Consider the following 15,778-nt stretch of genomic DNA (forward strand, 5'->3'; position numbering starts at 1 on the left):
TTTAGTAAAGCAGACTCGTGACCCAAACGTACGGCGGGTGAAATATTAACTTTCTTCACCCAGCAGTTTCAGCTTGTAGGTGGAATCACGCGCCCCCATCAGGCAAAAAGCATCACAACCGCGTGTCAGTTTAATTCTGAGATCGACAGAATTTAAAAGAAGTCTTTCACAGAAAAATATATCAGAATGCAGGGGTCCTATCAGATCCACTTCTCTGGAGTTTTCTGTAAAAGTCGCTCGTTGATTAAGGCCTAAATTGCGTCCGTTAATTACAACGGTGGAATCGTGCGCGCCTGCGGTGTCTTTGAAGAACAATCCCGCGCTGAATTGAGAATTCAAACTCGCTTCAGAAAAGTTCAGCAGGGTTTCGATGATCGCTCTGTAGCTGTGCGTGGCGCTGGACTGTGAAATCAGACGATCGCCGAGAACCACGTCACATTGTGAGAAAATCGTGTTTATCGGGTAATTAATCAGACCGGTGGCAGCACCATCATCTAGCGGGCTGCCGTCATCGTTTGTAATTTTCACCCACAAAAATAGAAGAGTGTCGTTTAGATCCAAATATTTTTCTCCATCTCCGGGGACAAAAAATTCTACAGGCCCGCCGTCCGTCAGGGCCGCTATGGGTAAAATTTCGCTGTAGATCTTATCTTCGATAGACAACTGCGTCATGGGTACGGTGAAGAGATCCAGTTCACTCAGCGTACATTCTGACGATTTGCTGTGGAGCAGTGACATGATTAAAAAATATCAGAGCCCGTCTGACGAGACTTCTTCCTCTTTTGCTTGCGTTTTGTACCTGGAGCTTTTATGCGCCGGTCGCTTCGTGATGTAGATGTCTTTAAACGCCTGCCGGGGGGTCTTTTGCGAACACGCCTCGACAGAACCATGAGGCCTGACCCCTCTTGGGCATTAGGGTCATTGATTTTACCGACGGCTCTCGTCAACACATCTGACACGATTCCTGTAGCGGCCTTTTTGAGATGCGGTTTAGCCAGAGCAAATCCTTTTTTAACAAAAGGTGATATGAATCGAAACAGTCTTGAAAATATCGATCCAAAGCCACGTCCGTACATATAAGGAACACCGCTAAAACCTGGTAAACCATGACCGGCCTGAGTGACGTAATAATTGATAAAACGGTTGGGATCGTTTCTCTGCAGGTGATAAATCATGTTTGCAAGACGTACGAGCGTAACTGACTCTCTCACCCTGTTTCACGAGCGTTATATTATTGTATTTCTCTGATGTGCGGGCCTGAAATGAAGCCTCACCGTTGTTTTTCCGTATAAGAAGTGAATCGGCTCATTCTGATCAGATTTTATTTCGATATGAATGCTTTCTATATGATTCGTAGAAACGCTGATGTAATCCACAGGATTAAACACATGAGTGACCGTGTGACCGAAGGTCCCTTCAACTTTCACCGTACGTAATAAAGGCGCAAAGACGTCGCCGACCAACTGCTCGGTCACGACATCCGTGTAGCAGTAAAATTGATATAGACTGCCTGTTAAATCGGGTGGGTGAGGCGCCGATTTGATCGGTTCATCGAGGCCTGAAGTACCTTCAGGCGTCAACCACTCACCCGTGTTGAAACCTAACAGATAGGCCAGAGGCGCTAAAAATCTAAATTCTATTTCATCACCGATCTGATATTTGAGAATGGGGTCGGGGAATCTGTGAATGAGATAGAAATCAGGATCAATCTTTCTCATAGCAGTCTGTTGGTCCTTTCTTCTGTTAGACCAAGCACGGGTACGGAGAAGATGGAGTTAAACACCTTTTGAGTTGGTAGAAATGAGGAGACAAATGATCAGAGGAGTCCAGTCACTGTTTCACCGCTCGAGAGGGGGAGAGCCCTTATGCAGCAGGTCCCGCGACCTGCTCTTGCCAGCTGCTTTGGACAGACTCTCCGCCGTTCTGCTGAAAACGGCTGATTTTTATTGAAGATTACAGGAATGTTACGTAGTTTGCCATGTACATACGTCAATGATTATGACAGGTAAAGAATAACAGCCTTGTTAGCAGCTTGAGATTACCAGGAACATCCTGATACATTCATGACAGGAGAAGATACATTCACTGGTACAGAGAGGAGCTGGAATGTACTCGCTCCCTACAAGGTTGCAGAACAGAACATGCTGCTGTAAATCTTTGTGTAAAGGCCTTGAGTATCTGAGCAAGTGTACATATCCCAGAGTAATACAAATGAGCTTAAAAGGTAAATATATAAAAGAAGCTTATAAGGTAAATACATATATTTTCAATCCCCCTTTTGAACTCTTTTAAGAGTTCAACAAAGATGTAGGAAATCAAAACAACAACAACACCAAATTTCATCAAAAAGAATATAATAAGCAGAGTTTTAAAACACCAATACAAACAACCAATCAGATTACATTTACTCATATTTCTAGCAGTAAACTGATACAAAAAACATGATCATACTTTCAACTGAACATGTTACAACATGTATGGAGCGCATGCACACCGTATGAGGGCGAAAAACCCTAATTGTCGTACGGTAATAGGGAAAATTCCCCCATGTCCCCCCATTTTGGGGCGAACGCCTCTTGGCACAGAGTGGGCATGCCTAGGACATCAAAGATCAAAAAATAAAACAACAGAACAATCAAAAAGCTCATAGAAATGAACTGGTGAAGGGATTGTTACATAAATCACTGAACATTCTCACACTCTAACAACATCTTCTTCATCATGAGAGTCATCACTATCATCAGAGGGTTTCCCTCCCAAATAGATGTTAGGATTGGCTAGTAACAAGGGCATCTGGATAATTGGGTCAGCAGGTGGAGGAGAGATGGCAATGGTGATCAATCTGAACATTCAGTTTTAGAAATGCAATGAGCGTAAACATATATCTAATACTAAACAGGTAAATGAATAATAATATAAAATGAGTAGTGAGAATAAAATATAATCCTTGTAAAATAAATGAGGGTGTAAAATAGAACCCAGATAAAATAAATAGAGGGTGTTAAATATAACCCTTGTAAGATAAATGAGGGTGTTAAATAGAACCCTTGTAAGATAAATGAGGGTGTTAAATAGAACCCTTTGTAGAATGTTCATAGGGTGGTTACTTCTTCCCCCTGTGGAGGTCCCTCCACTGGCTCCAGGCAGCTGCAGGGGGATATGATATCAATATTCTCGTCCCGCAGGATGTGGTGGCAGCTTGGCATGCTACCTCGTCCCGCAGAATTAGTAGCTTGACACGCTACTGTAGTCAGCTACTTCTCTTCCTGGTTTTTTTTTTTTTTTTTTTTTTTGAATCCTTTTTATGGTTAGGCAGATGTCAGCTACTTCTCGTCCTGGTCCTTAGGTACTTTTCTGGTCAGGCAGATGTCGGCTGCTTCTCTTCCAGGTTAGGCTCCTCCCTCTGTGACAGGTTCTCTTGGACCTCGGTCAGGGTGCGGTGTGGCTCCTCCGCAGCAGCACACTGGGTCCAATGGTACCAGGAGTCTCCTTTGTCGTCCAGCCGGACAGCGTGTGACGTCCTCTCCGTGATCCTGTAGGGTCCGGTCCACCTCGGTTCCGTCCACTTCCTTTTGGTGACTTTCAGCAGGACCCAGTCTGTCCCAGGTTGTGGAGATGGGGCATCTGTGGTGGTACGATCAGCCTTAACCTGTAACGAGAACTGAGAGACAAGACTATGCAACAGGTTATAATATGACCTTGAGTCGAGAGAGTCAGTCAGGTCAGCAGTCAGGGGTAGTTTTGTGGCAGGTCCTGGAAACGGCCGTCCAGTCTGTAGTTCAAAGGGAGTGAACCTTGTGGTTTTGTTAACTGAGCTCCGTGTGGACATCAGAGCAAGGGGCAAAGCATCTAACCAAGTTAATTTGGTCTGTGCACAGATTTTAGCCAATTTGACCTTTAACGTTTGATTCATTCTTTCCACCTTTCCCTGGGACTGAGGATGATACACTGAACCAAACTTGTGTTTCAGTCCCAGCATGGTTTCAACCTCTTGTAGATCTTTGTTCTTAAAATGTGTCCCATTGTCCGATCTGATTTTTTCCGGAAACCCGTGTTGGGGAATGTAATGATTGATCAGACATTTGATGACTGTTTTGCTGTCTTCTTTTTTCGCAGGCAAAGCCTCCGGCCATCCAGTGTAGGCATCTACACACACTAGGAGATACCTGTAGCCTTTTACCCTGTCAATCATATCTGTGAAATCTATGATTATCTCTTTTCCAGGGCATGTTGGTATTGGAAATTGACCTTGGATTGGTTTCAGGGTAGGTTTAATGCCAAACTGAGTACACTCTGTACAAGTTTTAACCAAATATCTGGCCATGTCTGTTAGGTATGGATGCCACCAGGGGGACTAATTTCTCATCATCTGTGCTACACCAACATGTCCAACACCATGTGCTTCTTCCATTGCTGTTTGCCTGATGCCAGGTGGTAGTATGGGTCTACCATCTGGACTTCTCCAAACATCTGTGTTAGTGGCACCTCTTGCCAACCATAAAGTTTTTTCCTGTGCTGAAGCTTGATCTTGCATGTCTTTCAGTGTTTCTTTTGTGATGGATATTCTAGGATCAATGCTTTTTTCAACAGTTACTGTTTCAACCACTAGGTTATATACAGGAAGATATTCAGCTGTTATCTTGGCAGCCCTATCTGCCTCCTGATTTCCCTTAGATACAAAGTCAGAGCCCTGACTATGTCCTTTGCATTTTATCACTGCCACTTCTGCAGGAAGGAATAAAGCTTCTGCTAGTTCCCTCATCTCAGACTCATGTCTTATGGGTTTCACCCCAGCAGTCACAAAGCCAGCTCTCAACCACTGTTTCAATTCAACATGCACGGCTCCTACAGCATAAGCTGAGTCACTGTAAATATTTACTTTCTTCCCTGTGCTCATTTTGAGAGCGGCAATAATAGCTAACACTTCTGCTCTCTGTGCTGACTGTTGTCCTTTCAGCTTTTCCGCTCCTGCAGTGAACCACTCGCCTGTAGGGAGTTGCTCTACTACTGCCCATGCAGCTTTTAATCCATCATTGTCATCTCTGTAACAACAGCCATCTGTGAACCAGTTCTTATCAGGATTTTGTAGTGGGGTTGCACTTAAATCTGGTCTGACTTTTTCTTCTATTGCTGTTCTTTGTTCGCACGAATGAGGCTCCCCATTACCCATGTGGTCTGCCATGTTTATGCCTTCATGTGTGTAGGTGATGTGTGGGGCCTCTAGGATCTTACTGATTTTTCTTTGTCTTAGTGGGGTCATGGTGAAAGCTTGTGATGTAATGTAAGCCACTACACTGTGTGTTGTTAGTACTTTCAGAGGATAGCCCATTACAATGTGTGCTGTTTTATGTAAAATTTTTGCAAGGCCTGCTACATGCTGTGTGCAAGGTGGGTGTCTTTTTTCCATGTTGTCTAGCATGACACTTATGTACATTAAGACTTGTCTCTGACCTCCCCCTTTTTTCTGGAACAGAACTCCATTCACATGAGTTTCTGATCCAGAAACATCAAGAAAAAATGTAGAGTTGTAGTCTGCAGTAGCTAAATCACTAGCAGTGGAGAGTTGTTGTTTAAGTTTTATGAAAGCTTCTTCTGCTGGAATAGTCCAGTTTAGGTGAGCTGTGAGCTGACGCATCCCAAAAGGTGCAATGAGGGCACGTAGTGGGGCAGTGAGACCAACATAGTTAGGGATGAAGTGTCTACTGTAGCCTGTCAAGCCTAGGAAAGATAACATGTCTTTGACTGTTTCAGGTTTAGAGTGATGGAGAATGGAGTTTCTGTGATCTGGTGACAATGACACACCAACTTGTGAAACCATCCTTCCCAAAAATGACACTTGTTTCCTGGCTATCTGAAGTTTGGACCGGCTGACCTTAAATCCAAGCCTGGCCAAATGAGTTAGTAATGTTTGAGTAGCTTGCAGACAGGAGCCCGCAGAGGGCGCTGACAGAAGCAAATCGTCAACATACTGCACTAAAACACAGTCATCAGGTAGGGGGCATGTGTCTAGGAGCTGACGCAAACATTGGTTGAACAAACCAGGTGACAGGGTGAACCCTTGTGGCAAACGCGTGTATCTGAATTGCTGCCCTCTGAATGTGAAAGAGAAAATGTCCCTCAGAGACTCATGAAGTGGGAGACAAAAGAATGCATTTGCTAAATCTATGCAGGAAAACCATGCATGTGAAGGTGGTAAGTTTGTCAGAGCCACATATGGGTTAGGGACGGGAAGTGAGTCTGTGTTAAGTAGGGCGTTTATACGACGCAAGTCATGAACCATTCGATATTTACCAGTATTTTTCTTTTCTACAGGTAAAATCGGAGTGTTCCATTCTGACATGGATGGTTCCAACACCCCTGCCTGCAACAGGCCATTGATGGTGTCTGCTATCCCCTCTTCAGCATATGGTTTGTGTGGGTATTGTGGAACCCACAGGGGAGCATGATCTTTTAGGTGAAAGGTCACAGGTGGGATGGACACCAACCCAACATCAGTGGGGTCTGTTGACCACAGGGAGGTGGGAAGCGAGTCTAACATTGTTAGAGCATCAGGGTGATCGGTTCGTTCACGGCCATGAGATCTGCTAATTGTTTCCTGTTGTAAATGTGTTGAATTAGTACAAACCGCAGTGATTTTAAATGTCTGAGTCGAGTCTGAATACGACACTTGTGGAAGAGGAGTTGAATGCCAATCAGTGGTTGCTAGGGAACGTTTAACCATTCCTCCTAGTTCTTTTGCCTGATGGGCTGGATGTAAAGCAAGAGAGACATGAGGTACTGCCTCATCTTCCATCATGTACCATGCCAATTGTTCTTGGGTTAGGTTGACTGCAGCAGCCACACCTTCTGGTGCAGCATAAATATCTGTTGTTTGTACACACCATTGCTGTCCCTCTAAATGATTTTGGAAGGCTTCTTTGTACCAAACTGAATCATGTCTGTCATAGAATAATGTTAGGTGAGGAGGGTCAGGGGGAGAAACATAAGGATGGACCTGAGTCAGCCAGGGTTTCCACTGCTGGTACAGAGTCATTAAGCCAGGAGTGTCCTTGGTTTCTGTGTCCAACAGAGCCCAATAAATCTCAGCACAGTCTGATATGTCAGGCAGTTTTTGGGCCAAGTACATGCCATCACTGGCTTCTCCGGTGCAGGGCAAAATAGTCCCTTCTGGCAGAGTGACAGTAAGTCCCGTAGGTCCACACAAAATGGTGGCTCCTAGCTTGATGAGGAGATCTCTTCCTAGTAAGTTGACTGGAACTGTTGGTGAACAGACGAAGCTGTGCAGTACTGTCTGGTTTCCCACCGTAGTTGGGAGTGGCAGGGAGAAAGGCAGAGTTTGTTGTTCCCCAGAGAAGCCCGTAACTGAGATAGTGCGCGTAGATGTTTTAGAGGGCGGCACAGTTTGTATGGTGGAGCAGGTGGCACCAGTGTCAACCAAAAAAGGTTGATGTTGTCCATCTACAGTTATTGACAGCAGGGGGTCTGCCGTGGCTCCCTGACCGTCGGAGTTTCTCTGTGGGGCGTCCTATTGTCTTGGACCACCCTCCCACTGTTCCCAGCCCATCATTGGCATCTGGGTGTGGGGTCCTGTAGGCCCTCCTTGTCCTGAAAAGGTGCCTCTGCCTCGACCTTCCTTTTGTGGGCTGTATGGCAAAGGGCAGTTCCTGTACCAATGTCCTGGTTGACCACAGTTAAAGCAAATGTCTTGAGCACGTGGTCCCCCTTTGCTGCCCACTGGCCTCCACTGTCCCCTTCCCCTGAAACCGCCTCTGGTTCGACCAGCAAAAGGTGGTCGCTGGGCAGCGTATGGGTTGGGTGTGTTTACATATGGCCCTGAATATTGTGGCTGTGGCTGCCCTGAATATGGTGGCTGCGGCTGCCAAGCTATAGATGAAACCTGATCAGGAAGTGTCTGCTGTGGTGGGGGTGTGGCTGTGGACGCAACCATTTGTTTCTTAACCTTGTCCCCTTTTTCACCTAAAGTCTTTTTTGCGGCTTGTAATTGGACCCTGAGCAATTGTTTCTGTAAATCTTCTAAGTTATCAGAGTCTTTTTCTTCCTTTACCTGCATTTTATTAAGGTTAAAAATAAGATGTTTTTTCCATTTGCTAAAATCACAATCCTGCAAATCAAGGTTGTCTTCCATTTTATGAGTCACCGAATCAGGGACTCCTTTCAGGACTGCATTTTTAAACCACATGCTGCTCGTGCCCCGTTTGGATGGGTGTTGGCCAGTTTGGGCCACCCAGGTGTCAATGGCTTGGTTCAGGTAAATTGAAGGATTTTGTTTAGCATCCCATTTAAATTTGCACATTGAGCTGCTATCTTTTAGTGGAAACATCTTTCTGACTGCTGGGCCTAATTGGGCTATCACTCTACCGAGAGGTACAGAATTAGAATCACGAGTTGTGCCAGCATCCTTTTCTAAGGCCTCCGCCTGTGAGCGTGACGTGCATCTAGTGATTACTGCTCTGAAGTCTCCCAATGCAAGATCCTGTCCAGCAGTGAGGGTGTCAAAGTCCGAGAGCCAAGTGTTTCCACCCTCCTGTATGTCTGGTAATTTATCTATTAAAGCCTGTATGTCCCCAAGGGAATACGGCTGATAGACTTTCTGGGCGTTGGGTTTGTTCTGCACCAGGGGTAATTGGTATGTGGGTGGTCCCATGGACCTAGTGTGTCTTCTTTCTGGCTCTGGGGATGGAGGGTGGGAAAGCAAATCCCCTTCTCCCCCACACTCTTCCTTAGAGGGCGGCTTCTGCCATTCCTCCTCTAGGAGAGATTCATGATTCTGACTGGCTGCTGGAGGGAGATCAGATGATTCATGTCCCACCAGAACCATCTTAACCACTACACTTCTGTTAGGGTCTTCCTGCTCTTCACCCTTTAACTGAGAGGATGCAAAAATTGGTGTTGGCTTTTGTTCAGGTGCTTTAGGCCATACTTGTGGGCAGTTTGCCCAAGGCGCTGGAGGGGGAGCATGGGAGCTCATCCCCGTGCTGTAGTCAGGAGCGACCAGGCCCTGACTGAAGTAGGGAGTAGTGAACTGTTTCTGTGAGTTATCTATTTCCTGACGTTTAGCTCTTAATTCGAACGGCGCAGCTGGGTTGTTCGCAGACGGAATGCTGTTTAATGTTTCATTGCTTCTCAGATAAGGATTATGTGTCTCAGGGGCTGTGGGACTGACTTTAACGTCTGATCCTGAGGTCATAGTTACACTTGACCACTCACTCTCATTATCAAGTGGGACTTCAGGCTGAATGTCCAATGTACCGCTTGTAACTTTAATTAATGGATACATTCCAGCTGTCGGAGCAGTAGAAGAGTAAGGAGGTGGATGCTCCTTTTTTACGCGCTTCATATTAGGTCTGGCGGTGTTCCATAACATTATCCACTGCATGTATTTACTCATACGAGCTGCCTGCCTGTCAACCTCACTTTTTGCTTTCTTCCTTGTCAACATTCCAGCTTCCCTCAGAGTCTCTGCAGCCTCCTGCCTTTTCTCTCTCGCTTCTGCAGCTTTTACTTCCCAGATCCTGCTCCAATTACCTCTGCTGTTAACATCTACTCCTTTTTCCTTCATCACCTTTTCTGCTGACTTTCTCAATAAAACCTTATTTCTCGTAGCTTCAACCGGGCTGCTTGTCAAATTTATTACAGTCTCCATACAAGCTAATTGTTCTCCCAGTGTACTCAGAATGTCATCAGACCCCCACCCATCATCTTCCGTTCCACAAACATGTTCTTTTCCCATCATTCTGTTAGTATGTTGTATGTTGCTGATTTTTGGTGACAATTTGGACTGACGAGGGGTTTAGCCCATAGGGGGCTCTAGCTCACCAGTATTGATTAGTGAGACAGCGCCAATGACCTCTGTGGTATTTCCTTCTTCAACCTGTGTTTCAGGTGAGGAAATCTTGCCTAGAGCATCCACAAGGGCGCGCTGTATTTCTCTCACTTACACATACAATTTGTTAGTACAGTTCATTCATTCGTTACCCGTCTTCACTGCGGAGGGTGTGGTGGTCTCCGCTTATTCAACTAATCCCTATTAGTTGTGATATGAAAAAATCTATGTGTTTTTACACTTATCCTTACTATCTGCGCTGTGAGTGCAGATGATATGTTCGCTAAGCCTAAAGAGACTTATTCACTCTCATTTGGAGTTTATCTGTCTCTTTTATTATGTAATTCAAGTTAATCAGTCAGCTCCATCTGTTTTACCGACAAAGCTGATTGAGACTTGACATTCATACAGCGTGTTTTCTAACTATAACGTGTGTTTTGTGTCAAAGAAATACAGTTTCATATCCACATTGCTTATTTCATGCAGAAACAGCCAAAAACATTGCTCATTTTTACGCAGAAACAGCCAAAAGCACTACTCACTTCACGCAGAACCAGCCAAAAACATAGCGCATTTTATGCAAAAACGATCAAAAACATTTTTCTCATCTCATACAAAAGGTCCTTGACCTTTAAAATCTAGGGAGCTCTCTTTAGCCTCCCCTGCCCTTAACCCGAACCAGGTCCTCGACCTGTACTTTAGGGAGCTCTCTTTAGCCTCCCAGGGCCTCAACACAAACCAGGTCCTCGACCTGTGGACTTTTAGGGTTCCCACACCTATGGACTCTTTCGCCAAGCTCTTATATAACCTCGTTATATATTCTATTCGCTCGTCAGCAAATAGTGTGGTCAGCCACGACCTGGAAACGGAACTTTAGGGCTCTTCTAATAACCCTGGGCCACCATCCCTTCTTCTGTACTATTTCCTTATCTCATTTACCATTAAACCATTAGAAAAAATCCTCATTTCATTTCACCATTAAACCATTTCAAAAAATCTCTTATTCTTCTGCACTTGTCTCCACTTTCTTCTCCAACTATTATTTTAGGACCACAGCTACTATGATTCTGGATACAAAGGCTTTGGATAAATCCAATGAGCAGATTTTAGAAAATAAGGCCTGCTTACCTTAGTTTTTCACCGCGGTGTTTTTGTGCCAAGATTGTTCGCTGGGTCAGCTGGTCGAATCGTCCTCCAAAAACTCCTTTTTCTTCAAAAAGAAAAAATCCTGTTCGTGACGCCAAATTTTGTTGGTCCTTTCTTCTGTTAGACCAAGCACGGGTACGGAGAAGATGGAGTTAAACACCTTTTGAGTTGGTAGAAATGAGGAGACAAATGATCAGAGGAGTCCAGTCACTGTTTCACCGCTCGAGAGGGGGAGAGCCCTTATGCAGCAGGTCCCGCGACCTGCTCTTGCCAGCTGCTTTGGACAGACTCTCCGCAGTTCTGCTGAAAACGGCTGATTTTTATTGAAGATTACAGGAATGTTACATACGTAGTTTGCCATGTACATACGTCAATGATTATGACAGGTAAAGAATAACAGCCTTGTTAGCAGCTTGAGATTACCAGGAACATCCTGATACATTCATGACAGGAGAAGATACATTCACTGGTACAGAGAGGAGCTGGAATGTACTCGCTCCCTACAAGGTTGCAGAACAGAACATGCTGCTGTAAATCTTTGTGTAAAGGCCTTGAGTATCTGAGCAAGTGTACATATCACAGAGTAATACAAATGAGCTTAAAAGGTAAATATATAAAAGAAGCTTATAAGGTAAATACATATATTTTCAAGTCTCACATTCCATTCTAAGTGTTTGGATAGCTTTATAATATCCGGGAGTAATCGGAGCTCTGTTGATTTTCTTAGGTTCTTTCACTCGTCGCCATTCAACAAACGCACGATCGTTCGGTAAATTAAACCACGAGTGCACGTAAGTGATTTCAGACAGTCCCACTTGCCACCTGCCATTGAGATTGATGTGACGGGCTAGATCGGTTCTGTAACTGGCAGTCGTGTTATTTTTAAACACTTCGTTACTGGAATTAGAGGGTAATGTGATATAAAAACCCTCCTCTTGTCTCAGATCCATTTTTTTATTGTATCTGTTTTTAAACGTCGTGCAGGTCTGAGGCTTTAATCCAAATGGAAAATTTTTGAGGCCAGCCAAGCCATTTAACAAAAACTTGCTTCTGGCCTCTGTAAGTTCTGCGCTTTAAAATTTTTTCAACGTGGAAGGATCGTTCGGTCGATAAGTTTACTTTCTGCAATTCGGGTTCATAAAATGACCCTTCAATTTTTTCCCCATCAAAATCTTTGAGTTTATAAACCGGCGGTGCTCGATGAAGACACTCGTCCACTGTGAACAGCTCGTGCGTGAAACTCTGTTCATATTTTTTATCAAAAACACCTCTGAGTTTGCGGTGGTCCCGTAAAGGTTGCGAAACACTTGCCATTGATTTTCCGTGTTAACTTCAAAGGGGGCCATTTTGATAGAAGTGTGGTAGCTATGATTATAACCTTTCACCAAATCTTGAATCACATCTATGTAGCGATGGGTGTTTTTGGCTGTGAAATATCTCCACATTCTACCTTTTAGAGTCCTGTTAAATCTCTCCACAACGCTGGCCTTTACGCTGCTGGCTGTGGCAAAATGCACAATTTCGTGTTTCTTCATGAGGGCTTCAAATTTCTTATTAAAAAATTCTTTACCGGAATCCGTTTGCAATTTTTTAGGGACACCGCTGTCTTTCAAAACTGAAGCAAAAGCTTCTGTAACATCTTTCCCCGATTTGTTTTTCAGGGCTCGTACGTAGGCTTTCTTTGAAAATACATCTATGACGGTTAATAGGTAATTAAAGCCGTCGTTTGATTTTGACAAGGCCTGCATGTCGCATAAGTCAGCTTGAAACTGTTTTAGCGGCCCTGAGTCAAAAACCTTATTTCTCGGAAAATGAACTCTTGCAGGTTTGTGAAGTGTATAGGCGTCTTGTTCTGAGAGAAAATCGCGAGCCTTATCCGATGAAACTTTCTCCCCAATATCTTGTTGTAAACCGGTTCTAAACCTTTCCACACCACCGTAACTACCCTGATGTTCTGGTGTAAAATAAACCTTTTTCATTACCTCCTCCATCTCTGATGAATGGTTGGCAAAAATGATGCATATTTGTTTTCATTAGTTCTTTTTATTTCATAAATTGTACACACAGCTGAATAAAATCACACAATCTAATCAGAACTAAAATCTAATGACGCTACCGTCAGAAATAAAATCTAATCATACTGTAAAAAACAGCAGTCATCAAATATAATCACACAGTCTAATCATACTGTAAAAAACAGCAGTCGTCAAATATAATGAATAAAATCACACAATCTAATCAGAACTAAAATCTAATGACGCTACCGTCAGAAATAAAATCTAATCATACTGTAAAACACAGCAGTCATCAAATAAAATCACACAGTCTAATCATACTGTCGTCAAATATAATCTAAACACTAGTCAGAACTAAAAACAGTCGTCAAATATAATGAATATAATCACACAGTCTAATCATACTGTCGTCAAATATAATCTAAACACTAGTCAGAACTAAAAACTAATCATACTGTCGTCAAATATAATAATAAAGTTGTAGAAGAGACCCTCCGCAGCTCGCTCACTCCATCACCACCCCGGACAGCGCGTCCAGGTCAGCTTTGGACAGGCGATCGTACACCGGAAAAATGTCTTTGTGAATGGGCATCACAGCCCTGAATCTGTGCAGCTGCGTCACAGCCATGGTGAACAGAATCTCAGTGTCCAGAGGCTGGAAGCCGTGCAGACTGAGAAAACTTTGAAGAGCCGGAATCAGTTTAGGTGTTAAAACCCTGCGAATAATGTCCGTAAAGTGAAAATCGTAAAATATTTCATTTTCAGCTACGTAAAGACATTCGTGTTGCCGTTGACTGGGGGGATCGATCTTGCATCCGTGGCAGATGGTTGGTAAGTGAGCTTTGATCGCCATGTTGACCAAGTGAAGAAGACCCATTTTCACACGGTCTACTTTGTCTTCTGAAAACACCCAGTCAGGCAGACGGTGAGGCTCCTCATCGGTGCTCTGGATGTCGAGGGGTTGCACATCCTCCTCCTCCTCCTCATGACCTGGCGGCGGCTCAGGGTTTGATGTCACCAAAGGTGGATCAGCCCCGTCGACCCAGGGCCTGAATGGTACGTTCTCCGGAACCTCCATGATGGTGGGGAGTCGTGGTAGGTTATCCTCTGGAAAACACGATGGTGCCGATGCGGGCCTCGGACTGCCGTTGTATCTTGGCGGTGGTGGTGATGGTAGCGATCTGGACCTCGGACTGGTGTTGTATCTCGGTGGTGATGAATCCGTTAGTACCCAGCTCGGTGGTGGGCTCCAAAGGTCTTTAAGGGTCGTCTGATTGTAGAACCCCGTCATGCTGATGCCTAGATCGTCTGGATGAAATGGTTTCTAACTGTAAGCTCTTTATAACTAGTGCTGGGTGGGGGGGCGTGGTATGATGATGCAACCTCCTCCTCCTCCTCCTAAGGCAGGTCTTAGAACTCCAGCTTTTTTCGCACTGTCAGAATGTCGTTCCAACAGCGGCTGGTACGAAAAAGTGAAGTAATACGATCCTCCACTTCATTTATTTTTTCACACCAGGCTTCGAAAGGTACAACCTGTAGAAGGCGGTAAATTCCGCATACAGAATGCACATTCTCCAGCACAAAAAAGAGCTCAAATCCTCTCACACGGACCGAGGCCTTGAACATCCACTCTCCATCAGCATCCTCTTCCCCCTCCCATGAAGCGCTGAATGCTGTCAAAGCGTTATGGATTTCATCCAACGTTGGAAGAGCTTGCGGCCCGCTGCGATTGACTGGCGGACGAGGTCTCTCTTCATCATCTCTGTGCACCTTGCGTGGAACAGCCAGCCTGAGCACAGCCCAATCGTTGTAGGAGAGAACCGCTGGTGAGTATGCTAAATAGGATTTAAGAGGTTCCCCCTCAGCCACATCTTGGATTAAACACAGTTCCTTAGTGTCGTAGCTGAACCGGTACCCAAAACTACCGGTATAGCCGTAAGGTTCCAACTGCCATATTTGCTCCAAGATCTCTTTACCGCCGAAAGGAGGAACCTGCACTCTGCAAATGTAGAATGTAGATTTGCGGGGAGCTCCAATTCCAGCCGGCATCTGATGTATAGCGATGGATTTTTCACAAAGCATGGTTTTTGACAGCGGCGTATCCACACTCTCTTCTTTCACTTTTTGAGTTGAAGTTGAAGCATCGGATGTAGACACCTCTTCCTCGTGGCTTGGTGCTTCATGCATCTCCTCGTGGTTCATCATTTTTTCTTAGAGCTCGGCTTTTCACCATTCGGACAGATCTGAGCTTTTAAAGAGTTATCCACTATAGGATTACACTCAGAAGGGAGGGGGCTGTGGGAACCGCTGAGTAACACAATAAGAAACTTCACGCGCCATTACACACATTAGCCTATGACGTGGGGGATCATGGACATCTGGACGCTCAACAATACGCCATTGATGATGCGGCGTGGGGGGTCTAGGCCATCTGGACGATCAACAATACACATGTCCATTTGATTAATGATACGTAAGGGGGGCAAAGATTGAACAATACACCTGTCCATTTGATTAATGATAGGAAAGGGGGGCAAGGTCAAGGGTCAAAATGAACAATAGGACTGAAAGGTCAAAAGGTCAAAGAACAATAGACCTGTCAAAAAGTTTGACGAAAGGTATCTTATTATGTCTCTCTATCATGAAACGTTCAGATCACTTACAACTCAATAGATTCTACCTTCATGTAACGTTTCAGCCTGATTGGACCTTGTTTTCACACAAATGAACCCAGAATGATGTGAAATTGTGCTTCGTGCATTATAATTGTGGG

The 15,778-nt window shown here is 44.6% G+C and overlaps 1 protein-coding gene across 1 annotated transcript; it reads right to left on the reverse strand.

The window, feature by feature from the left end:
• Window positions 1–3,312: 3,312 nt before the first annotated feature.
• On the reverse strand, window positions 3,313–15,210 carry LOC139072148 (uncharacterized). The gene is made up of 6 exons (XM_070555418.1): window positions 15,081–15,210; window positions 14,613–14,738; window positions 8,598–9,198; window positions 7,543–7,643; window positions 4,412–7,362; window positions 3,313–4,342 (listed from the first exon to the last, which is right to left on the reverse strand). Exons 1-6 carry the CDS (start codon window positions 15,208–15,210, stop codon window positions 3,359–3,361), a joined length of 4,893 nt encoding a protein of 1,630 aa, XP_070411519.1. The 3' UTR covers window positions 3,313–3,358.
• Window positions 15,211–15,778: the final 568 nt, after the last annotated feature.

The sequence above is a fragment of the Nothobranchius furzeri genome, chromosome 10 (assembly GCF_043380555.1).
Source record: "Nothobranchius furzeri strain GRZ-AD chromosome 10, NfurGRZ-RIMD1, whole genome shotgun sequence".
In the NCBI taxonomy this organism is placed as follows: Eukaryota; Metazoa; Chordata; class Actinopteri; order Cyprinodontiformes; family Nothobranchiidae; genus Nothobranchius; species Nothobranchius furzeri.

Coding starts and splice junctions, on each gene's coding strand:
- LOC139072148 (XM_070555418.1), bottom strand. CDS start 15,210: ATGATGAACCACGAGGAGATGCATGAAGCACCAAGCCACGAGGAAGAG. Junction 14,739..15,080: donor GCTGTCAAAAACCATGCTTT/GTGAAAAATCCA, acceptor CTCGTCCGCCAG/TCAATCGCAGCGGGCCGCAA. Junction 7,363..7,542: donor GGGCTGGGAACAGTGGGAGG/GTGGTCCAAGAC, acceptor GCACTATCTCAG/TTACGGGCTTCTCTGGGGAA.